Source organism: Protopterus annectens, chromosome 7.part0, assembly GCF_019279795.1.
Source record: "Protopterus annectens isolate FY-2018-M chromosome 7.part0, PAN1.0, whole genome shotgun sequence".
NCBI classification, from domain to species: Eukaryota; Metazoa; Chordata; order Ceratodontiformes; family Protopteridae; genus Protopterus; species Protopterus annectens.
Window position 1 is genome coordinate 1,775,906,390 of NC_056739.1, and position 26,621 is coordinate 1,775,933,010.

General features: G+C 41.6%; 1 protein-coding gene across 2 annotated transcripts in view; it reads right to left on the minus strand.

Moving 5' to 3' along the window:
- Window positions 1–227: 227 nt before the first annotated feature.
- The window catches only part of PEX11A (peroxisomal biogenesis factor 11 alpha), a 139,315-nt gene continuing 112,921 nt past the window's right edge, over window positions 228–26,621 (minus strand). For both annotated transcript variants that reach the window (XM_044078309.1, XM_044078308.1), the window contains exon 3: window positions 228–1,132. In XM_044078309.1, coding sequence (XP_043934244.1) covers window positions 552–1,132 — 581 coding nt within the window. In that variant the 3' untranslated portion in view covers window positions 228–551. The remainder of the gene's footprint in view (window positions 1,133–26,621) is intronic.

Below are 26,621 nucleotides of genomic sequence, written 5' to 3' on the forward strand. Positions count from 1 at the left end.
AAAAGCTACTGATCTAAGTCATAATACTAGCATGGCCTTCAGACACAGGCTCATATACAGAAACCAACAGAGACTTATGGAGGAACCATGCAAAACAAAACATGAAAATGATTTGTTTTTATCTTAGCATACTTATTTTTGATGTAAAATAATTCCTCTGCCTAATGTTTCAAACTTGCTATAGTATTTGTAATTAATTTTGAAAGAAGTATTTTGCACCCAAAATATAAGTTATGTAAGCATTTAATGTCCACACACAGGTACACATTCAAACACATACATAAACACAAAAATAAATAAATAAAAATAAATACAAAATAAAGCATTTTAAGCAATTACTGCTACTTTCTTGAGTGAGTACATTCAGATGTCTCATTGTGGTCAAACGAATAATAAAAAATCATATATTTAGAGATTAGCCATCTTAGGACTGCAATTTACACACTATTTTTTAATGTTCAACAGAAGACATTTTACAAACATTTATTGTTATCACAGTAAAACTCTTACTGTTCATCACTAGTGTCATCCAAGTTTTCAAATAAACCTGTCTATGGCTTCAGTCTGAGAACTGGCTGAGCAACAGTAAGTATGCCCAGTGATGATGAGATGAAGCCACAAAGCCCCACTACTGCAGGACTGGTCTTGTAAACACTTAGCCTGTCTAGAGGACCAAATAAATCACAGAGGTTCTTCACCAGATCCATCAGTAATGGAGGATTGCTCTTCAGAATGTGTAGAATTAGCATAAAAGACAGCAGGAAGTTAACCTCCATTATATGTTCTCTGTTTCTGCTCTCCTGAGGGTGGTTTTGCTCTCTGTGCCTGTTGACTTTCTGCTGCTTTGGGTCTTGTCTTTTTTGGTCCATCTGTTGGACAACCTCATACAGATCTCGTACTAAAGTTATCAGTAGTGAGGCAAAGTAGTACTTGGAAGCACGTAGACTCCACCTCTCCTTATCAATACTAGAAAGGAAGCCAATGCTTCTAGCCCAGAGTATGTTGTCACATACAAAATAAGCCACTCGTGTCAGGCTGGAGACAGTAAGGCAAAAGCGAAGCACAGGGTCAGATAACTGATATGTCTTTCTAGCTGTTTCTACTGCATGAATCATGTTACCCAGTCGAAACACTGCAAAGAAAACAAAGAAAATTAATGCCACCTTATCACAAGGAATATTTACTAGACAGGTTCTTTGAAATGGATTAAGTTACTTATCCTGCCTTCCTAGTGCACTGTTATGAATACTGCACTCAAACTTTTTTATACCTATCACATTTACCCTTCCTGCAAAAAATAGCATTTTGATTTAGGTTCAAGATCTACTCTAAGCAGCAGAGCTAATGTTTAACACTGACAAAAGGGTGTGAGGTGAAATAATAGAGAGAGAAAGAGAGATAGAAAGGGGAAGCCTGTTTAAGGACGAGGGTCTGTGTGCATAGACTCATATGGTACTTTAGAAACAGTTCTGATACCTATGGAAGAAGACAAAGCATAGAATTTCGTGGAGCATCTTTATTAAAGAGTACTCCTTCCTGTTGTTAGAATCAGTGCTTCCTCTGTTGATGGCACAGCTTCTGGTAATAATGAGTCATGCATATCTGGTATAAGCCTGGTTTTACCAGTATGTCACTTGTTAGTTTCAAAATTGCTTTCAGATTACATGTACCTAACGAAAGTTATCAGATTCCAGATATCCTTTAGTTTCAATATGCATACTGAGACTGAGTGGTAGGTTTCAGATGTGTAGCAACTGCAACAAAATCTTCATATATCAATAAAACAATATGTGTACAGCAATTTAGCCAACATTTTAACACCACTGCTTACTGCATTCCCTTACAACTTTGAAAACTATCCTGCTTGATTATAGCATGACATCCAACTGGGGACTTAGGTTTCATCGGTGGCATTGATGCTAGAAAGTCTACCATAGAGTTGGGGGAAAAGTAGCATCAGTGGTTGGCCTGCCTCTCTTAGGAGCTGAGTGAAGACATTTTCATCTGTTCTCACTGCAGTGGAACTACTAATTACCAACATTTTTCAAAAGGATTGTCTTCACTTTAATCATTCTGTGAGTCAGTATACTGTTCGTGATGAGAAATATTAAGACGTACACCAGGGTCTCAATTATATCCAAACTGAAGTATATAGTATGCAGTCCTGGGTTATGGGACTTTCATGAACTTTCACATAGCTCCTGAAAATGGGAAAGTGTATTTCTAGCTTGATCTGGTTGTCATATTTACAATAATGAAAACATAAAAAATGCAATTTCTATATTCAAAATAAAGCTATACGGTTTTCTTGAGCTGGTTTATGGTTTTGTTTTATTTAAAGTTCTTATTACTTAAATAAATTTATGTGCAAGCCTACAAAAGATAAAGGAAATCAGTCCTATCAATCTAATCTGGGAGGGCTGAACTTCTCATTACTTGTGATTTGATTTGCTTGCTAAAGTATATAATCGTGTTCCTTGCTTATCACTCTGTTACTGCTTTTTGTTTATTGTAACCTCCTATCACATTTTTTTCATTTCCTGCCTGTTTTATCTGCTGGTATGTTTCATGCAATGTAAAAGAAGGATAAACTTATAAGTACTTGTTAACTGATATGTTTGTTCATCACTTTTTTAAGGGCATGTTTTGCAAAAAATGGTATGCTTTATTCACTGCTAGTATGCATAAAATACCCAAGAAAATTTCAAAAAATTCACGAAAGAAAAAATTCTCAGAACAGATATGGTACATTAACTGGGCAATATCATTTGGGCTATATGCACACACACAAGGAGTATACAAAACAGTGGCTATGCAATTCAGAGATGATCAGGCACAACTCCTTACCCGACATCAACATTGTTCTGTAGCGTAGTAAATGTCAGCTACTAAATGGACAGCAGCTACTCTCCTCACATTATAACACAGTCATCAACTGTGTCAGAATGTCATTATTAGCAAACCTGACACATGCAACCACTATAACATATTCCAGGTATAGGCAAACATGGATGTAGCACAGCACCTGCAAACGTGAACATGTCAAACACACAAGGAAAGGAGTACATAAAAGACATACAGCATACACACAAACATACATGCACTCGTGTATAACACACAGGATGTACATATATATATATATATATATATATATATATATATATATATATATATATATATATATGTATATAGAGAGAGAGAGACAGTGGCATGGAAACTGCTCTAGTCACTGTTGACCAATGGAAACATAATACATGTTGCAATGGAAGGAGGGACTGAGTTGCTCAGCTAGAAACAGATAGTCCAAAGCAGACAGGGAAACTATCTCCATAGCAGCTACCAAACAGCAGCTGCCTCTTTTGGTACTTCAGAGCAACTGTCATTAAGGGAGTAGATTGCTGACCTGTAGCACTGAAGAGAATTATGGACAAGTCTCAATACAGCTACTAGCACAGTCTGAAGGGTATCCTAGAAGGTTTTTTTTCTGGAAGGTATCCCTAAGATATGAAAGGAAAAGGATCTGTTTGAAGATACCCCTGCTTGTTTTAGGGAGAAATAAATGGCGTTACCCTGGTTTTGTGATAAAGAGTGATACTGGCACCTGTTGGACTTCCAAGATGGCTGCACACTGAGTAACAGCTTAGTCACAGCCTAACTACAGACTTTGTTCCTGCGGAATGGAGAACAGCAACGGTTATTCCCCTCCACAAAGGTGGCCTAGCAACAGATCCAGGCAATTATAGACCCATAAGTCTGACAAGCCTCATCTGTAAGGCTATGGAACTTATTTATTTTATTTATATTTATTTTATTTGTCATTTAACTGGGTTGGTCCAACTGAGCCAAAGGCCATTTTCAGTGGAGACCCAGGGAGAAAAGCTCCAATTACATATGCAAGATACTCCAAAAGAGAAAAAAAAACAGTAGCTAATACAAAGTTAAAAATGTCAGATTTACATAGGACTTCAATTACTATAGTAATAATGACAAGAAACATTACATAAAAGAGATATACAATAGCCAAACAAAACAAAAAAAAAACTGAATACAATAACAGCAGATGTATGTCCTGAGTAGGAGTACAAGAGCAGATTGTTGGTTATTCTAAAATGTAATGTTGGAAGAGTAAGAAAAGTAGGAAGCAGGTGGAAAAGAGAGAGAGAAACTGAAATAGAAATGGAATAAAGGAAGAAATCAGTCAGAAGTCAGGAAGTGATTGACAAGGGCAGGACCAGGTGTTGAGAAAATAATGTTTGAGTTCTTGTTTGAATTGCAGCTTATGAGGGATACTTCTTATTTTTAGTGGAAGGGAATTCCAGATGTGAGCTACAAAGTACTTAAACAGGGATTTGCCAATATTTTATGACGGCTTATAGACGTCAAGGTTTTTGTCAAATGTGCAAAGTTGACGGCGGGGTTTATAGCGGGACACAAGGTTAGAGATGGAGGGACAGGAAGTGGGATTATACAGAACTGAGTGTATGATGTGCAATTGAGAAAGACAGTTGTTTAGGGAATTAGGGGCATTGTAATGGTTTAAGGGCAAGGCAGTGGTGGAATTTGCTAGGTAGATTAGAAGCAAATCTAGCTACTTTATTATATGTTTGCTCAAGTTTGGAGAGAAGTGAAAATTGTAGGTTAGTGAAAGCTGGAGCAGCATACAGAAGACAGGGTAATAATAGAGACAGGACTAAGGAGGGTTTGGAGGAAGAAGGAAGTAGCTTGTGATTCCAGTAAAGGACATCAAGTTTCTGGTGGGTTGTTTTAATGGAATGATGGATGTGTATGTCAGATTTTAATTCATCATCAATTATAATGCCTAGTAATTTTGTATAAGAGTCAGGTCTGATGGTGGTATTGTCATGGGAGGTAATAGAGAAGGTAATTTTGTGAAGTACCAGACAGTGTTCTGGGAAGAAAAAGTAGACGTTTTGTCTTTTTAGGGTTTAGGATCAGTTGACTGTCGGTGAGCCAGGGTTCAATGGATGTGAAAGTGTCCTGGGTAAGGGCAAGGAGTTCAGGAATACTATGGGCAGTGGTAATAAGGGTGGAGGCATCGGCATATTGTAAGAGAGTTTAGAGGTTGGAGGCAGAGGATAGACTGTTGGTAAAAATATTGAAAAGAAGATGTCTTGGGGTACACAAGTGTTGACAGGAAGGAATGGGGAGGTGACAATTTTCCAGCATATGGATTTTCTGTTAGATAAGTAGCTAGAAAACCAGCATAAAGATGGGGTGGAGAGATTAAGGTCATGGGGTTTATTAATTTGTTTAGAGTGAGAGACAGTATCAAAAGCTTTGGAAAGGTCAAGGAAAAGACAGGAAACTAGGAGGTTATTGTCACGGGCTTCTGATACTGTTTAGGTGAATGAGAGCAGAGCTGTAGAAGTACAATGGCATGGTTGAAGCCGTGTTGGGTGGGAGTAAGAAGGTTATTATCAAGCAAGTGTTTTAGTAGTTGAGAGTGGACACACTTTTCAAGAATTTTGGAAAGTGGGGATAGTATAGCAATAGAACAATAGTTGGATAGGTCAGTGAAGTTACTTCCTTTGTGCTGAGGGATTGTGTAAAAGTATTTCCACAAGTCTGGAATGATAGATTCGGTAATAGAATGATTAATAAGAACAGAGATAGGGCAAGCGATAGCAGTGGCAGCCATTTTAAGGAAGTGGGAAGGTAAATTGTCAATAGAAGGAGAGCAGGGTTTGAGTTTAGTTAGTTGTGATTTGATAAAGTTAGTGGGAACTGGATGAAGAGAGAATGTGTTAGAGGAAGGAGGTCTGGGCTGAGAAGATAAAGAGGTAGCAGTAGAGCTGTTTGTAGTTAGTTTTTGGATAGTTTCAATAAAGTAATTGTTTAACAGAGCAGCAGTCTCTGAGGCAGTATTAAGAGGGAATGGGTTGGGGGTAGGATGATTACCAGGGTGGAGGATTTTATTTATGCTAGACCAAAATTTTGGGGGGTTGTTATGTGGGCTACTTTGATAGGAGGTAAAAAAAGTTTTGTTTTTTTTTGTCTCTGATAAGTTTTTTTACACTTGTTTCTAAGTTCTTTGAGTGTTGAAGTAAGGGGGAAATTTAATTTCTGGCCTAGATTTTCCAAGCAGCATCCCTCTGATGCATGATAGAGTGTGTTTGCTTTGATAGCCAGGGGGCATGTTTTGATTTTAGCCTGATTTTCCTGGAAGGTGCCATAGAGTTTAATACATCTAGAAGGAGTATTGAAAGAGGTTACAGCATCATTAAGGGGGAGTTTTTTGAGGAAGGACCAATTAATGTTAGATAAATTACAGATGAAATAGTCAGGGTTGAAGTTAGTCAGTTCATGGCATTCTCTGTAAAGGTGTTTATTGGGAAAATGCTGGAAGCATCTGTGAATATAAATAGGGGAATGGTCACTTACAGTGTTAGGGAGAATGCCACGGTTATGGTAAAGATGAGGGTCTGAAGAAAGGATCCAGTTTATTATAGATCCTGAAGTAGAGTTACTATTATACCTAGTAGGGGAAGACATGAGTTGGTGGAAGCCATATAGATTCAGACTATGGGAAGGAGATGGGGAAAAGAGAATTGCCCAGTCTATGTTTATATCACCAAGTATGATAGTTTCATAGGTAACATTTCGGGTAAGCCAGAAGAGAAAGTTTTCGAGGATAGGGACAACTTGATAAAACAGGTATTGTAACTGTACTTCTTTTGTTGTTACTCCACGTTTTGGCAAGAAAACATTATTTTTCACTTATCCACTGTAAAGAAACTTTAATTTTAAATGAATACTTGTTGTTGTTTTGTCTTTCGGCTTTTTCCCGGTAAGGGGTTGCCACAGCGGAACTCCGGTCAGCTAATTTTAAATGAATACTGTTTTCCGTAAAAGTAGAGAGGAATGCTACATTGGTGAATTGCAGCAGAAAGAACTCCATTTTTTACTAGTAACTGCGACTTTCTAAGCTACTTGTTATACCAGAGTGATTTTCCCTACACCTGAAGTGGATGCCATCTCAAAGTGATTGGGAACCCGTACTGTACTGTTTGAGCTTCTTGATGGCTGAACTGATAAATCTGGGAAAATGTTAAAACCCTTGTGCCTACATAGGGCTTTGCTCTGGCTGAAGGGATCCTCATTACAGTAAAATGGGTTTCTTCAAGGAACTGCTACAAACTCTTGTGCTCATATGGAGCTTTGCTCTAACCAAAGATATCTCTCATAGTAGTAAAAATGATTCTTCAAGGAACATCTACAAAATCTTACGTTCATACAAGGATTTGTTTTGCAAAAATATCCTTATCACAGTGAAAAGGGTTCCCTTGAAAAACTGTAGCTCTTTCTAATGAACCTTTTTCTGTAAAACCAAAACTTGTATGGATGGAATGCTGAGATCTGTGCAAAATGGAAAAAAAAATAATTGAAACCCAAATTAATTTTAGCAAGGCATTAACAAAGTCCAGAACAGCTTGTAAAGACAGATGTGCCACCAATGGCCAACATCTGCTTATTCTGTGACAACAAATATTCAAAACAGTGAACCAACCTCCCACTTTAGCAAGAATCTTAAATATCAGTGAACTTTCTGAAGAAACTCAGGAACAAAGCTGATATTTAGGCTTATCTAATGGTATTCAAAAACATGCATCTTGAAAAATATAGCCCCAAATGAAGTGGGACAGAATATTCTCCCAGTAAGGTCACAAACGGTTCACGTAGTGCATGGTTTGAAACTGTGGCTAGCATATTATGTAAATTATGTAAGCAAATCTCTAGCAGTTTATACTGTAAATAAATTTTAAAGGTTATCCTCTAGCATGTTAAGAAAGGGGGTGCTCCATAGTGACCCTAAGTCTTCTCACCACCTAGTTGGTTTAGTAGAACATATACTGTTAACCGAAGCTGCAAATCATAAGTCAGACTTACACATACCAAAAGCTAATAATAAGCCTTCACTTCTATATATCACTTTACCTGCCAAGAGAAAAAAAAGCAGTCTGAGTTTGTTTTAAATAGTTTAGAAAATGGCATACAGTCAAGTGCTACACCATCAATAACAGCAACAGTACCCCTGTAAAAATTGACAAAAAAGTTCTACCTGAAACATGCCCATTGTGTTTGATAGTGCTGTATTTTTAACAACCAGAAGTTTACGGTCTTTCTTTTTTACCACTGTGCTATTACTAAGCTTGTTAAATGTAACATTTTATTAAAGGGAAAAGAAATGCAAGGGTTATTGTCCTTAGAGTACATGATTACAATATTTAGAGCACAGTATGCAAGTAAGCATTCAATAAAGTACAGTTGTATACATAAACATACCATGACAGTAGCTGTATGATTTATAACCAGTATAGAATATAACAGCTGCTGCAGAGTAAGATCATGAGAGGTATAAGCAGGTGTAATACACTGCAGTGCTGGCAAAGAGGGAATGTATGGGCCACAGCTATGGGCCAGATTAGACACAACACAGATAAAAATTAATGCATTCAATACTACACACATGTTATGCTGTGTAATGCATTGACTATCCACACTGTGCATCAGTCATCACCCACCCATATAACTCAGCAGTGAGGGCAGAGCACAGCTGACATACGATCATGGCCACCTAGCCATGCCATGTCCATGACCAACACATAGTCTACATCTGCTTGGGTGGCTATGCCATGCAACACCAGACACACCACCAGTGGATGGTGAGCAGAAGGGTATCGTATGTGTAACTGACCAGCCTGCTATGTGAGGAATGCCTGCAGTTGGAGATAAATGTGCTGTGGCCATGAAAACAACATTGGTCGTGATGTATAGTGGTAGCTATGGTAGCAGTGATGGCACCCATGTCAATCATTTGAAAGACACCCTCACATAGGTCATCCTGTAGGCCATGCTATACACCTATAATGTCTGCAGTGACAGTGTTGGCATCTTCCTGTGCCTGGATGACAGCCCTGCACAGCTGTTGAGTAATATCCATTGTGACTCTCATGTTAGGCAATGAGCAGAAGCCATGACAATAACTGCCACTGATCAGCCAATCCTTACCACTGTCCCTATGCTGTGTAGAAGAACAACTACCCACTGCAGGTGCATGGATATGGGACAAAGATAATCTTTGAGTAGTGGTGGGGCACAAGACCTGGCCTTCCACAGGTTCTGGAGAGGTGAGAGTGGATTCCACAGAAAACTCAGCTTTATCACTGGAGGATGGTATTCAGCCATATATTTGTCACCATTACTGACAGTGGCCCTTTGCCATCACACTGTGCTACTGTAAGATTGACACCATTGTCAATGTCTGATGCAGCACTGACATCAAATATGAACTGATCCATGGCAGTATAGCCCATAACTACACTACCTATGAAAGCGGACAAACATCCATGTGTAACACTACTAATACGGGACATTCCCACTTCCCTATAAGAGCAAATTAAATCTAGTCAACCTAGGTTTTTGAGAAAGATAGTTTCGCAGGCCATGGACAACATCAAAGCTTTCTTTAGCTATGTCCAAAACCTAAAACGCAGTACACAACATTGTGCAGAACTGATTGTAAATGGAGCCACAATCACAGAACCAAAAGATATAACAAACTTTCTGGTCGACAAATTTATCTCCATATTTTACATACCCCACTGCTCTGGCTGCCCCCCCCAGTAATACCCCAACTATCAGTAAGAAGCAGGTCCTAAATGTGTTTTCTAAGGCAAGACCACCACATCGATGGGTCCTAATAATATCCCAGGATGCCTCCTGAGGAACTTGAAGCATGAGCTATCAGGTCCTCTTGATAAACACTTTTAAACATAGCCTCTAGACAGGCTTTGTGCCACATAAATGGAGACCTGCAACAGCATCTCACTTTGGCTTTGTCAAGGAATGGTCTTGCCTACTTAACCTGGTACACTTCTTCGAGAGGGTCACCATGGCTATGGATGAGATGAAAATGGTGCATACCACCTACTATGATCTGGCCAAGGCATTCAGTACAAAACCCCACTCAGGTATTGTTAACAAACTCTCTGAACTAGGCAAAAACACCTATATAACTCGCAGGATTTTCAGCTGGCTCACAGACAGGACCCAAGAAATCAGAATCGGTGTGATCCCCTCCACAAAGACTGGTCACCAGAGGAGTACCCAGGACTCAGTGTTGGGCCTATTCCTCTTTGGTATCTATTTCTTGGAAGTCAAGACTAATGTCAGAGGCCTCTTGCACAGCAAGTTCACAGATGACTGCAAATTGGGAGCTATGATAGATCCCCCCCGCAACACCAACATCCTACAAGAGGGTCTAACATAAACAAATGACTGATGCAAAAGCCATGCATTAAAACTCAGTTTAAAGAAATGCATAATAGTGACCTTAGGGAAATTGTCTACCAAAGCTAATTACTTCATTGATAAAACATCATTATGAGTTGACCCAATATTAAGGGATCTGAGAAAATATGTAGGCAATAATCTGTAATTTAACCAGCAAGTAGCCAAGACGGTAAGAAAATTGTTCTATGTCACCTAACTCATAAGCAAGGGTGTGGCGTCCAGGTCTAAGGAAGTAATAGTACCACTCTACTCAGCCCTTATCAGAGCCATCATTGAGTACAATGCCCCCTTTGGCATGTACATAAGTAGGCACTTTCAGTGGTAGGAATGCCATCAAAGGTTCCCCATCAGAGGAATACAGGGTATGAATACCCTGTTCTACACAAATGGGTATGAATACCCTGTTCTACACAAATTGACTTAAAATCCTATCTCTGTACTCAGTCTCCTACAGGTTAATGAGAGCCAGTCTATGCCTAGCATATAAAGCATTCTCTGATTCAGATCTGATGGATCTCTTGGCGGATCCACAAAACAAACAGCACCGGAAGCACTAGATCCAAGGACCTGAACTTTGTCTGCAACACAAATAGAACCTGCTGGAGGGACAGATGTGTGCTTCAAAGGATCCCCGCACTATGGACTAAGCTCCCCATCTACAAAAAGCAGAGTTCATCCCTGAACATATTCAAAAGAAACCTTGACCATTGGATAGGAAATCACAATTTCACCTCTGGTCTGACCCCCAGGTCTCTGATGGACAGAGGTCAACATTAAATAGATTAATCTCAACTAACATACCCCCCCCACATAACCTTTACCTGCCCCTTTACTAACATACCCCACCATACAGGCATCCAAGGAACTCTTAGGCAAAATTAAGTTGGGTTCCATAGTTAGGCTTGTAAAGACCCTGGTGGTCATTAGCCTAGTATAAACCTATAAACCTATTAACCTATAATGTCTCTGCACCAGTGGGGTCCATCAACTGACCCCGGGAACTACAGACTCATAAGTCTGACTGGACTCATCTGTAAAGCCATGGAAAGAATTATTATAGATATGATTAATAATGACAATGGATACCCTCAGACACTTTACCCAATTAAGTTTGGCTCTGTCAATGACAAACCATGCCTGTTCATCCTGGTGGATTTCTTTGAAAAGGTCACCAAGGCTATGGATGAGTGCAAACGGGTACATAATGCCTACCTTGACCTGGCCAAGGCATTTGATACAATACCAAACTCTGGCATTGTACACAAACTCACAGAATTAGGCATAAACCCTTATACTACATACTAGATAGCCAGATGGCTCTCAGATAGGACCCAGGACATTAAGATTGGGGAGATGACATCCATAAACAGGATAGTCACTATCACATCACCTCAGGGCTCTATGCAAGGTTCACTCCTTGTTGGCATTTACTTCTTAGAAGTCAAAGCCAATGTCAGGGGCCTCTGGCTGACCAAATCTGCAAATGATTGCAAACTAGGAGCAGTCATACAATCCCTCAAGACACTAGTATCCTACAGAGATGACTAACACAGACAAATGACCAGTGACAAAACCCTGGCTTAAAACTCAATGCCAAGAAATACATAACAGTACCTTTGAGAAGTTGTCCACCCTAGGAAACTACTTCATTGATAACGCACTTATAGAAGTAGACCCAGTAGTCAGGGATTTGAGTGCATATGCAGATAGTAACCTGGCTTTCAACCAACACATGTCTAGGGCAGTAAGGAAAGCATTCTATGTTGCTCAACTTATAAGCAAGGGCATGTCATATAGGTCCAAGGAGGTAATCATTCCTCTGTATTCAGCCATTATCAGACCCATCATAGAGTAGAGCTATCCCTTTGGTATGTACCTGACCAGGCATATGCAGCAATTGGAACATCCATAGGTGTTCTTCAGAAAAAGAATACACGGCATTAACAAGTTTTATGCAGATTTCTTCAAAGCCCTATTTCTATACTCCATTGCCTACAAACTGTTGAGAGATTATCTATGCCTGGCATACAAGGCATCCGGGGATCTCACTCTGATGGACCTTTTGCCTATTCACAAAAGCAATAGCATCAGAAATACTCAATCTAGGGACATGAACTTTGCTTACAACATGAATAAGACATGTTAGAGGGACAGGTGTATTTCTCAGAGAATTCCCCTTCTCTGTAACAAGCTTTCCATCCATGTGAAGTAAATTTCTTCCCTAACTCTCCTCAAGCATAATCAGGATCAGTGGAATGGAAATCAGAAGTTTACCCCTGATCTATGACTCTAATGGACAGAAGCAGTCTGTAAATCATACCATAGCTTACATATACCCCCTAAAATAACCTCTAGGCACAAAAACATGCAGGATACGTTTGAGATGCATGGCTAAACTTATAAGGACCCCAGTGGTCAGTAACCTAGTATAAAACTATGAATCTATGCATTAACAGTACAGATAATAGCCATCAAAGAAAGTCAGCAAATCTACCCTGCATGGTATGCTTTTGTTCCTGCATCGGATTTGTGTCTGTTGAGGAGATATAGCAGTGATGAGCACTCCTGAGCTCATGGCATAAGTATGTCACTGCAATGTGTTACTGAAATAAGGAAATACCACCTTGTGCATCCCCCTGCAGAGACACAAGATAGCTCAGCCCTCACATTCAGGCTTCCACCAGACAGGGATAAAAGTAACTCCTACATAGTGGTGAGGGTGACCTGCGATGGCACATCCCCAACTAAGGCCATCTTCCCCTGTACAATGACATGGGGCTGGTTGAAAGCATTCAGGATTACACTGGTGACCCTGTAATCAACCTGATGGACTGCCCTGTTGTGGTGACGGAGTGCATTAAAATCAACTACCGGCTCATATCATAGACACATTTATGAAAGGCCAGTCATTGTTGTCAGTGTTCAGTATCCCTCCTTTCCTTTTGTGTTAGTTTTTGCCCCAGATCGTTATCTAATCCTCTCCATCATTAACTGTCCTCTCCCTGTCTGTCTCTTTACTTTTTTGATCTCCTCCCAATTTGTGTCAACACCTTCACCACTGTTCTTTGTTTGACTTTTGTGTTTGTGTGTGCTCATGGAGATGACATGTGACGATATGGTGGTACTGGCATTTGTTGCTAGGCCCTGTTGTCCATAGATGCATTTTATGTGATACCCACAATGTGCAAAGATTCAAATCAGATCAGATTTTCCTCTGAGTAGCAACATGCGAAGTGGCTGTGGCTTCTGAAGGAGATAGGTCTGGGAAAGCTACTACATGGTGCAGGAAAGAGACCGTGAGGGACCCCAGTACAAGGTGGATAACTGACACTGCCTTGCAAGAACAGTGAGTGATACTGTGAGCATCACCCATTTTGCTGAGTAGTACCAGCATCATTATAGTAACCCCAAGAGGCACCACCCTGACTTTCTTAGCCAGTGGGAGCAGATGTTTAGAGAGAGCCAGGGTTCTACAGTATATAATAGTGAATAGTAGTTGCTTGTACACAGACAGGCATTCCTGTTCAGCTATATGCAGTTCTTAGGGTTATGCCCATGTTACATTTTGTTTTTTTTTGTTTTCAGCATCTGATAAAATAAAGGGGATAAAATAAAGGGCAACCATCTGGTATGCCAGAGGCGGCAAGAAAGACTGTCCTGCATCACTGTCCATGTCTGCATTGCTGCTACACATATTAATCATTGCTTACAGCTTTACTTTGTGAACTGTTCAACCGCCCATCCTACTTCCAGGAATTCCAAAAGCAGCATGGTGATGCAGACTGGGCTGATAGTGGGTGTTCCACCACCATTCCAGGAGTCATCATCTACTTTGGACTAGACTGCTTATTGTCATAGAGTGCCACATCTGAGGCACTACCTCTGTCGTTAATGTATGGTGCACTGGTCAGCCTCCTATGCCTTACTATTAAACTGATCATTCCACCTCCCTTTCCTGTGTCAGTTACATGTGGCATACTATTGGTATAAATCTGACAGGTGATGCTTTACAGTGGCTGTCCTATGTAATAGTACATTATTACTACTAGGCTTCAAAGTTTCATGTGCACTAATTTTGGACATAGAACGAAGAGTACATATGACATCGTCTCCAAATCCCATGCATGGCACTGTTTGGTAGACATGGCTGTCACCTGATGGCAAGCTCCTATGGGCTTCCTCATCAGGCTCACAGTGTTTCTCAGCCCAGCTTCACTGTCTCTTGTAGTCATACTGTTTGCAACACATCCATTGTTCGCATGCTCTACACATGGCAGATTATTTAGGTAGCATTTAATCTTGCCACTTATGGCATTCATACTGCAGTAGTACCCTTGTGTCAAACCTCTATATTGTTTTTTTTTGCCATTGCATACTTAATATAATTTTACTCCACCAGGAAATGTACTGCAGCCTAGTGTGGCACTCATTACCAATAATTACTTTTGCATTTTTCTCTTTATTGTAGTCTTCATTTCTTCTAATTTCTTTATTGTCATTTTGTGCCTCTCTTTTACCATCATATTTTCTGCAGCATCAGCCATGATAATAGATGTGTTGTGGCAGCAGTCATAACATAATGCATCTGCCTTGTCATTACATGTTGGATCTCCACCAGTCTTCAGGCCAGCTTTTTGCTGGATGATGTTGATCATCCAGCAGAGGGCAACTTGGAGGGCTCCCAGATGCCCTCTGCTAGTCGACCTCTGGTGTGGGGTTGTAAACTCCTCAATCAAGGCATCACAGGTGGGTTCTGGTATGACAAGTGATAGTGGAAAGTCTGGAGAAGATCTTGGTAGACCTGTAGCTGGGCACCTGTATTGATATTCTGGTTGACATCCTGACCAGTGGGTCAGCAAAGGCCATATCCAGCCATGAGGGGAGTTGCAGATGTGACTGACCTCAGGTTGGGTGAGGCACCATGCATCATGGCAGTCAGCTGTCACCCTTACTGTTTTGCACATCCTAGTAGTCCCTTTCTTTGCATGTTAGATCCCCCCAGTTCATTCTAGCCAACTGACTTCCACTGCCTCAAACAGTTATTCACTTAATTCCTATCTAATATAGTCTTTCATTTAAATCCTACCTACTACGATTTGTATACTCCTCCTGACTTAGATTATTCTTCTGCCTCCCCCCCACACTTTAGCATCTCTCTTTAGCTATCTTCCTATCTCATACTGTCAGCATTCTGTTTCCCTTCTAACTCATCTTCATTCATACTATACCTGTCTAAAAAAAAAAAAAAAAAAAAAAAAAGTATGTACAAAATTTTACAGTTTTCAGATTTATGTGTTAAGAAATTTCTTCTTTGTATACTTTGTTATTGCTATAATTTTTGTTTTCATGTATACATTCAAATTTTATGTAACTGTTTTGTGGAGCTTTTCTCCTCGGGTCTCTGCTGAAAAGGGGTCTCTACCAAGTCCGACAAACCCGGTTAACAAATGTCAAATAAATAAATAAAATAGTATAAACAGGGTCTCAGCCAATGTCCTATTCATAAATAAAAATAAGTGGTCAATGTGCCCAAACTCACACTGGTAAACTCAAAAGACAGGCACAGCAGATCAGCAAGAGATGTTTATTTTCACTCCATGAACAGACCTCACAGAACAGAAACAAAAACAATAACTCTGCTACAGTTCTCAGCACATGTCGACGCAAATGCGCTGAGAACTGTAGCAGCGTTATTGTTTTTGTTTCTGTTCTGTGAGGTCTGTTTGTGGAGTGAAAATAAACAGCTCTTGCTGATCTACTGTGAATGTCCTATTCATATCTTCATCTCTTGATCAGTTCTGGATATATTGAGGTGTCTGGCACCTCTTCAAGGAAGAGAATGGTGGAATTTCCTTTTTGAGGAATGAGATACCCCTTACACTGAGGTAGATGAGCTGGCCGATGTTTGCTGCATTATTTTAAAATCTGCTGCATTATTTTAAAATCTGCACTTAAAGTTACATTTTAGTCGAATTTGATCGAAAGTTTGTTTGTTTGTCTGTTTAATTTAACTGTTGAGGCTGCCCACTAAAGTGTGCTAGCCTGTGTAACTGATTTATCACTGTTTCTGCATTTTCTGTGTGTTTCTATCAAAAAAACAAAAAAACAAAAAAATAATCCTTGTTTTCCCGCCTCTCATCGACTAGTTTAGACCAGTTTACAGGCATTGCTGTATTCTGGGCTGTGGTGTAGTTCCGGTGTTGTCCATTACCTTACTTGGATAGAAGGAAGTTTCTTTGCTCACCAGTGGGAGTGGGGAGCCTTGAGCAGCCTACCTGTCCCTGTAGGAAGTGACCTCAGCACAAGAAGCTGTAGTAATTGGTTGTTTTGGACCATTTCTAGCTCTTTTGTAGTTCACTGTTTAAAATCCGCGTTTGCACGGCTTTGCTCGGTTGTGCGCATAGCGCAGCACTGGTTAAACAAGGTTAAACTTCTTCTGGCTCTGCCTGTCTGCTCTTCAAATTTTCCCTTAAGGAAGCTCTACTCTTAGTATATTCAGACTACTCACTATATTATAAGCCTAGCACTTGTTCTCAATACTTCTCTACTAAGTAAGCACTCTCGTACTAAGTAAAGCACTACATCTACTTACCACCCCTGTGAATATCCACTTCCCTTAAAGGTACAGCACTCCCTTATACTGTTCTAGCATGTCGAGTGGTAGATTACTGGCGTCCTCTCCAGCTCAGCTGGTCAATCTGGGTATCTTGAGACAATGCTACAATTGTCTCATGTATACAGACAACCCTCTCCTCCTCCCAACAAATACAAATACATGTGAGAGATGCAACTATATAGCCAAGCTGGAGGCTGAACTCTCTCAACTCAGGGCTGGCATGACCAGACAGGAGGAGATGGTAACCACACACACAACAATCCCAGTCCCACATAGACCTACCACAACTGCAAACCAAACACATAAAAACACAAAGACATACTCGGAGGCTCTAATAAAAAACTTACCAAAACAACAGAGGCTCCCAAAGCAGACATCCAAAAATCCACCACCTCAAAACAAAACACATGCAACACATACTTCAATAAATCAGTGTGTCAACCAATCACAGCCCTTAAGGCCAAACACCTTGCCTGATACACTAGTAATAGGTGACTCTATAGTCAGACACACTGATGTCCTGCTGACCAGGCTGAACAAGGAGAGGGTGACTGTGAGCTGTCTATCGGGAGCTAGGATCCGCCACATAACACGCACTCAAGTCACTCCAAAGCAAGTACAAATATGACTCCGTCATTGTCCATGCTGGTGTGAATGACCTGAGACGTACCTCTCTGGACTACATGAAAAGAGACATAGAGGAGCTCTCCGATTATGTAGCCCAGGCTGGTATGACCCTGACCCTGAGCAGCATCTTGCCCTCACCAAGAATGATACCATAATACAAAGACAAGATGATCAGCTTTAATAATTGGCTCAAGTACTGGTGTCATTCTAAGGGGATCCAATGTCTGTCTGCCTGGGATGACATGTTGGACACGCCACACTGCTTTGCAAGGGATGGCTTACACCTGTCACCACTGGGCTTCCGGATATTGGCTAAGGCTCTTGCCACCCCCATAGTGCCTTTTTTAGGCAAGGCTCAAAAGACAAACCCACCTCCTTAGAAAACAAAAATGGAAAAAAACTAAGGGTAATGCTGCTCAATGCCAGAAGTCTAAATCTCAAGATGCAAGCACTTGATGCACTCCTCAGCATGGAGAACATCGACGTCTGTGCAGTAACTGAAACCTGGTTCAAGGCTCCTGAGAGCACCCCAGCGCTGCCAGGCTATACCTCATATCATGCTTTTCGGCCCCAAAACCCTGGCCGAACCACAAAGGGAGGGGAAGTGTCCATATTCATCAAGGACACCCACACCTCCAGGTTAGTAGCAACACATGAAGCATCAGAGACCATACAGGTGCAACTAACCGTAGGCAAAACTGCTATACAACTGGTAGCATGTTACAGACCACCCTCCCAATCTCAAGAACCCCACTCAGCCTTCCTGAAGACATTGGAGGATATGAATGTATCACAGAATACCATCATACTGGGAGACTTCAACTACCCAAACATAGATTGGGTACATTATTCTAGCCCTAATACCCTAGCCCAAAGGTTCCTGGACTTCATAAATTCAAATGCACTGGAACAACTAGTCACCTCTCCCACTAGGGGAGATAATATACTAGACCTGATCATCACAAACATGGGGATAAAATGCTCCACACCGGAAGTATACTCCTCACTAGTGAGATATGACCACAAACTAATCACCATGGATATACATATCCCACCTCCACCCCCAGCACAAAAGACCACAGTGAAAAACTTCTCAAAAGCAGACTTCACTCTTCTTAAGACTGAGATGGTATCCTTTAAGCCGACTGTGCCAGTGGATACCACATCCCACAATGCCGAATCCTTCACAAATGCTTTCTATGGACATCTCCAAGAATGCATGGATCATGCAATCCCAAATAAATCCAAGTCCCTCTCCACCAAAGGTAAGCATCCTGTCTGGTGGACCTCAGCCATAAACAAATTGTATAACAAAAGAAGGAAGCTACTGCACGTCAGAGCAAAATCCCATGAAGGGAAGACATCTCTGATCAACATTAGCAGAAAACTACTTTCTCTCATAAAAACATCCAAGGCCAACTTTGAGAGAAAAATCACTAAAGACACTAAAGATAACCAGAAAGCCTTCTTCAGCTATGTTAGAAACCTGGGCAGAAACCCTCAGATATGCTCAGAGTTGGTTCACAACAAAAAAAAATACACTGAACCCACAGATATTGCCAACATTCTGGCTGACAGGTTCAGTGCAAATTTCTCCCCTCCCTCACCCCCAAAAGAAGAAATACTTATCCCAGCTGAATGTAATCTCCATGTCATCTCAGATGTCCAAGTGAGAACTGCCCTAAACAAAGCAAAAAACACAGCATCAATGGGACCTGACGGTAAACCGGGTTGCGTGTTACGTGAACTCCAAGAGGAGCTAAACCCACACATAAAAATGCTATTTAACCTTAGCCTTACTTCGGGATATGTACCTGAACACTGGCGTACAGCAACAGTGGTCCCACTCCACAAGGGGGGTGCCTCTACAGACCCTGGAAACTACCGCCCCATAAGCTTAACCAGCCTGGTCTGCAAAGCTATGGAAAGAATCATTATGGAACTCATAAACAGAGACATAGGGGACCTACAGACACTTGACCCCACCCAGTTCGGCTTTGTAAAGGGCAGATCCTGCCTTTTAAACCTGGTTGACTTTTTCGAAACAGTCACTAGAGCCATTGATGAGGGCAAAGCAGTCCATACAGCATACCTGGACTTGGCTAAGGCCTTCGACACAATACCCCACTCAGGCATCATAGATAAGCTCAGCAGCTTAAAAGTAAACCCTTATGTCACTAGATGGGCTGCAAAGTGGCTAAAGGACAGAACCCATAAAGTTAAAATCGCTGGAGCAATGTCAGACTCAAAGCCAGTCACAAGTGGTGTCCCACAGGGATCTGTCCTGGGACCCCTCTTGTTCGGCATTTATTTCTCAGATGTTAAAGCAAACATGGGAGGGCTGTGGCTGACAAAGTTCGCAGATGACTGCAAACTAGGCGCCATAGTCGATACACCAGCAGACACATACATCCTACAAAAAGGCCTCACAGAAACGGACAACTGCTGCCGGAGTCACAGCCTTAAACTAAATGCCAAAAAATGTATAGCCATCCCCTTTGGGAAAAACAAAGTACCCACAAATTATCACATAGACAGCAACCCACTGAGTATGGAAAAAGTAATCAGAGACTTAGGGACCCAAGTCGACAGCGACCTCTCATTTGACACCCATGTTGCCAAAGTGGTTAGAAAAACATTCTACCTTGCACACCTCATCATGAAGGGATTCACATCCAGATCCAAGGATGTCATTATACCCCTATATTCCTCCCTCATCAGACCCATGATTGAGTACAATGCCCCATTTGGTATGTACCTCACCCAGCATTTGCAACAGCTGGAGAGACCACAAAAGTACCTCACCAAGAGGATCAAGGGTCTCCAACATATGTCTTATTCTGCCAGACTACAGAAACTTCAGCTCTATTCAGTAGCATACCGCCTGCTCAGAGGTGATCTCTGCCTGACGTACAAGGCCATGTCCAATCAGGATCAGATGGACATGCTCCACCTCAAAAAATCCAAATCCATCAGGACCACGAGAGCTAAAGACTTAAACCTCGGCACAAGTATGAACAGGACATGCTGGAGGGATAGATTCATAACCCAGAGGCTTCCCATGCTTTGGAACAAGATCCCAGTTCATATTAGGCAGAGCCCCTCACTGACTCTCTTCAAGAGAAATCTTGATGAGTGGTTGGGAGATCGTAAGTTTACCCCAGGGGTCACATCTGTGTCACTGCTAGACAGGGGCATAATAAACTAATTCTATTATATAAGGGGACCTTCATTGTGTCACTACTAGACAAAGGCACAGTATTCTAAATTTATTCTGTACATTTTTGTACCATTTCATGGGGTGGCAAAAGCCACATCACTATGGCTAGGCTTACAAATGCCCCAGGGCAGATAGCCTAGTACTATATACTATGAAACTATGAAACTATTACTTTCCTTCTGCTGCTCGTTATGTCATACACGGAGAATACCCTAATCTCTGCCTCTCCACCAGAGGATTTCTTATTTAGTGACAGCCTTCTTGAGATGAAGGAGGAATTGCAGCAAGAGTCTAAGGAGTACTCAGAGGTCCAGCTCACATACAGATATTTCACAAGCCTGCCTGAGCCTGTGAGCCTCAGATGCTTGTTGTTCTTGTAGTTATAGGTTTATTAATGCATTTCTGCAGGCAGATCCACCCCCCACCCCTAGAAAGACTGACCATTTTTACAGGGTCAATGGTTCTCATAACGTTCTTATCTTCAGATGATTATTAGATTATCCATCTGCAGTGTTAAATGATTCCAGCAAAAATCTATTTCAGCACCATCCACAATCCAAATTCCCAGTGACAGGAAACATAGAGTACTTGAGAGATTTGGGAAGAAAGTATATATCTCTGCTCTCTTTTCCTTCAAAGACCTGAACTGCTAGACCCACAAGCTTATTTACCAGCAATCTCTGATAAAAAAGATAAGGGCTAAGGCAGAGGGACTTTTGGATAAAAATTTGAAGTAGGAAATGTGTGAGTTGTTTAACCTCAGTACACAGGTTGTCAAGTACTCCAAAGCATGTGGATATGATGCATCATGTAGGGCAGCACCCACTGTGTCTGTGATACAGAGATACAGATAGCTGAGGGCTCAACCATTACCAGACCATGTGAAGATGGAGGTCTTTAATATACCACTGGTCAAGAAAGCGCAGAGTTCTGTATACCTACCTTAAATGTAGATGTTCAAGTGTATTCACTGTTGTGATCTAAACTGATGGGATTTCCTGCCATGGAAGTCCATGGCCATCCTGATTACCAAAGACTTTCCTCCTCCTTCAGGAGCCGGCGGATGTACTGACCAACATCAAGACATCTGGGTATAACGGGAATCAGACAGCACCAGAACTTCATTATTTTCTTGTCTGAAACAGCAAGAAACCCCTAGCTAGTCCATAAAGCCAAGGCCCTTAGCCTAGGACACTCCAGGGTGTAACCTTGCACCTAATCCAAACAGAGGAGGAGGCACAGTATAGATCTAGAGAGTAAAATGCCCACCCCAACCTTTAGGGCAAGAGGGGAAGGGGTGGAAATTATACTTCAACAGTGAATACACTTTAACATCTACAATTATGGTAAGTGTATACAACTGTACTATATTCTTCATGTTTCACTGTTGCAGCCCTAACTGATGGGATGACTCCGAAAGCTGAAATGAGGGTGGATGGAGAAATGTATGTAGAGAATTGCAGTGGCAAACCCAGCTCTAGACTGGAGAAGGTTGGAAGGTTATATGTTTGGTGAAGGTATGCACAGAGGACCAAGTAGTTGCCTCTAAAATGTCCTTAGTGGCCACCCCTTTTAGAAAGGCAGAAGATGTAGTGGTAGCCCTAGTAGTATGATAGTCTGGTGTTTTTTTTTTCCCCATAGTGGTTGTAGCAAAACTAAATGCAGTGGGAGATCCATTTGGAAATAGTTAGATTAGAAACTTTTCTCCCTTCAGAGCTCCAGGCAAAGGCCACAAAAATCTGGTCAGATTTCTTGACATTCTTTGTTTTAACCAGGTACTTACACAGTTGTCTATGCACATACAGTGAGTGAAGGAATCTTTCCCCCTTATTTTGAGGGTTAGGAAAGAAGTTAGGAAGGTGGATGGTCCTGTTCAAAGAGATCTCTAACACTTTAGGCATAATAGAGGGATTGGTCCTGAGACAGATTCTGTCAGGGTGGAATGTGATGAAAAGTTCTACACAGATAACAGCCTGAAGCTCTGATACTCTTTTAGCTGAAACAATGGATAGCAAAAAAGCTGTACTCCAGGTCAAGAACTTGATGTCTGCAGAGAGAGAGCTGGCTTGAAAGGAGGGAGGGTGAGCGTCTCCAAAATTAAACTGAGATTCTACAGAGGAACAGGAGGTTTTCTTGAGGCTGTAATGTGAATAACCCCTCTCAGGAATTGTTTCACGGGAGGGTAGGAAAACAGAGGACACTGAGAAGGCAAATAGTCTGAAATGGACAAAACTTGAATTTTAACAGGGGAATGAGAAAGTCCTTTGTCAAATAGTTCACATGAGTATGAGAGGAACCTAAGAGTGAAGAGGTTTCTGTCCCTTTTGTCTGCACTTTATAGTAAATCTCTTCAATTTGTTGGAATAAAATTTTCTTGTACTAGGTCTCTTGGCTTCTTTTAGAATGTCTAGGACATGTTTGTCAAGAGAGCTCTCCATCCAGGGGGGGGGTCACAGTATCATCCAAGCTGTCAATTTGAGATTGTTCAAGTTGGGGTGTATGATGGTCCCCTTGTTCTATGTTGAAAGATCCACTCGTTGAGGCAACAGCCATGGTTCCTTCTTGCTGAGACTGAGCATTATGGGATGCCTAATGGCCAATCTGGGCTATTAAAATACCCTTGGCCCTTCCTCCCTTATCTTCAGCAATACCCTGGGGAGTAAGCGTATTGGAGGGAATGCAGACGGAAACAGACCTGCCCAAGGGAAGGAGGAGCCATCCATCCGCCAAGCTGAATTGGTTTTGGTCCTTGAGCAAAATGTTTCCAAGTGGGACTTTTTTTTTGTGGCAAAAAGCTCTATCTCTGGCACACCACATTCTCTGGCTATAATGAGAAAAACTCTTTGATGTGGTTACCATTCATGAGGGTCTGAGACTTCTTCTTAAGTGATCCATCATTTGATTTCTTTCTCCTGGTAGGTACGGAGTCATGAGCGGCAGACCTAGGGAGTTTGCAGCTTCCCAAAGATTCATGGCTAGACAACAAAGACAGTAAGAGTGGGTCCCCCCATCTGTTTATGTACCACATGACCATGGTATTTTCTGTCTTTACTAGGAGTATATCTGGTTCCACTAGTCTTTGAAAGCTATCAAGCCATTTTGGATGGCCAGCAGTTATTTTTGGTTGATGAGCTTGTTTCTGAACGGAGGGTCCCATTTGCCCTCAGTTCATAAGTTGTTGTTGTGAGCCCTCCAGGCTATATTCAAGGCATCTGTGGTCAATGTTTGGTTCTATAGAAGTATCCTCAAGGGGAGGCCTGGATTGTGGGAGCAGGCACAGGCCCAACAGGCAAACTCTTTCCTGAGAGAAGGGAGACATTTCACCCTGAAGTTGAGGGGTTGGGAGTGCTGGAACACACATTTATGAGGTACCTTTGTAGTTTTCTCATATGAAGTCTGGCAAGGGGGATCATGAGGATGTAAGAAGCCATGTAACCCAAGACACTAAGGAACTCCCTAGTAGTGAGGTGGTTCCTGTAAAGAAGTTTTTGGAAGTGTTGGGTTTGAAAGTTTACCGTCTCTGAAGGAAGGAATGCTTTTTGAAGAAAGGAATCCAACAAGGCCCCCAGAAGCACAATTCTTTTCATGGGGATGGTGTGAGACTTTTGGAGACTGATGGTGAACCCCAGGTTGGCTGATTTCTTGGGTATAAAACAAATCTGCTTTGAGTTTTTCTAGATTTGTATCTTGAATGATGCAGTCATCTAGGCAGGATAATTCTGAATGCCCTTTGACGTGCAGAAGGCTATCACTGGAGCCATGCATTTTGTGAATACCCTGGGTGCAGCAGACAAGCCAAAGGGCAGAGCACAAAATGGATAATACTTCACATCTACTCTGATGGGTAAGAACCTCCTGTGTTTTCTATATTAATGTGGAGGTATGCATCTTTTAAATCTAGGGTAACCATGTAGGCATTGGGGAAATCATGGGAAGCAGCTTTTGAGAGATCAGCATTGTTACTTTTGATACCTGTAACAATCTGTTGAGCTTTGACAGGTCCAGGATAGGTCTCCAGGCACCTTCTTTTCTTGGTACTAGAAACAAACCTTGAGTAAAATCCCTTTTCTTCTAATCTTTTGTGTACTGGTTCCACAGAACCCTGGGTATACAGTAGCTGCATCTGTTTTATGGGCTATGCCCTTTGATTTGGTGGAATGTCTTGGAAGCCTGAGCAAGTTGGAGGTTGTTTGAACCAAAATTTCTAGCCTCTCTTTACGATTTTTAATGCCAGCTGATTCCTGGTAATGAGAGTCCAGTTTAAAAATAAAAAGGACAGCCATCCTGCTAATCTGCTGGAGGGTGGGGGTTAAAGAGGTTGGAGTGGGGCTTGAGGGAAGGGGGAAAGGAAAAACATGAGTGAGTCATAACTGCCCCTTGGTGGGACCCTGCTGTTGGAATCTTATAGGCCTATTGGGGTCACTTTATCACTGTTTTGATTGCTGGTGCTGCCTTTGATACCTGTCCCTTCCAGGTCTCCAATGTCTAGGTATAGAGTAGGAGGGTGGGAGGGACCAGTGATTGGTAGGATAGGTATGGCTGAATCCGGGAGGCTGAACCTGAAATAAATCCTTGATAATTTGCATGGACATGGCCTTATCCTCCACCTGTTTAAGTACTGCTTCAGCCTTAGGACCAGAAAGGTAATCTTCATTGAAAGGAACATCCAAAAGACTAGATTCTACATGGTCAGTGTGGAACTGCTCGCTCAGCCAGGCATTTCTTCTAATAACTGATCCTGTAGCTGCTGTTGGATGTTTCCAGAGCATCATAGCTACAGTACAAGGAATGGTTAACAATTTAAGAACAGGAGGTGCATATGTCCAGCAGTTTCTCAGAGAGACCCTTATTTTCAATCCTCAACAATTTTTACTTCATATGGTCCACGAAGGTCTCCTGATACTTGACCATATGAAATTAGCAATTTAGAACCCTCATTATCAGGGTAGCAGATGTGCAAACTTTCTTTCCAAACCTTGCTTTCTTTATCAATTGGCAGTGGATTTTTAGAAGTGCTAGCTTTATCTCCCTTAGAACACTGATTAACTACATCAGAATCCAATACAGTGTTCTTAAAAAGGTGCCTGTGGGAATCCAAACCCTGTAAAATCTGTCTGGCTTCCAAGGAGCATGAGGGATGGAGTCTAGCTGCAAGGAAGAGTCCAACAAGACATTGTCCACTACCTCTAAGACTGGAGGAATGGCAACAGATTTATGCTCACTGAGTTTTAGATATTCCCTTACCCTCTTCTTTAATTGCAGGTAGTACTGAGCTTCCCAGTGGAACTGCTTCCTGAAGGTATGCTCAGTCTCACCAAAAGATATGTCCTCGGGAGGGGCGGGGATACTGAGGCTAGGTCCTCATCAGAATTTGAATCCCTATAAGAAGTAATAGGCAAATCTTCCTCAAAGGTGGGATCCTCATTGTCATCCTCTGAATCAAATGAATCTGAAGACTCCTGGGGGAGCTATCCCTTTCCATTTTACTTGGGAGAGAGTCGGGGGCAAAACCAGGGAAGCTAGGGCATCTGGATCTGAATATAGTGAACAAATTCTCATATAGCCTAACCAGGTCCTTTTGATAGTCCTGAATTTGGGAATGGTAGCCAGTAGGCCTCAGATGGGGCAAGATGAAGCCAGCCTTTTTATGTGAGGCCTTCAGCTCAGATCTATTGATGACATTAGCAGTAGGGCCAGAACACAGACAGGCAGAAGCATTCTGAGGATGGTCAACCGAGGTAATCTCCTGATGATGGTGGACTTCAATCTCCCCTTTAACATAGCAATCTCTCCTTTGAAAACCACATTGCCAAAGTGGTTAGAAAGACCTTCTACATAGCCCAC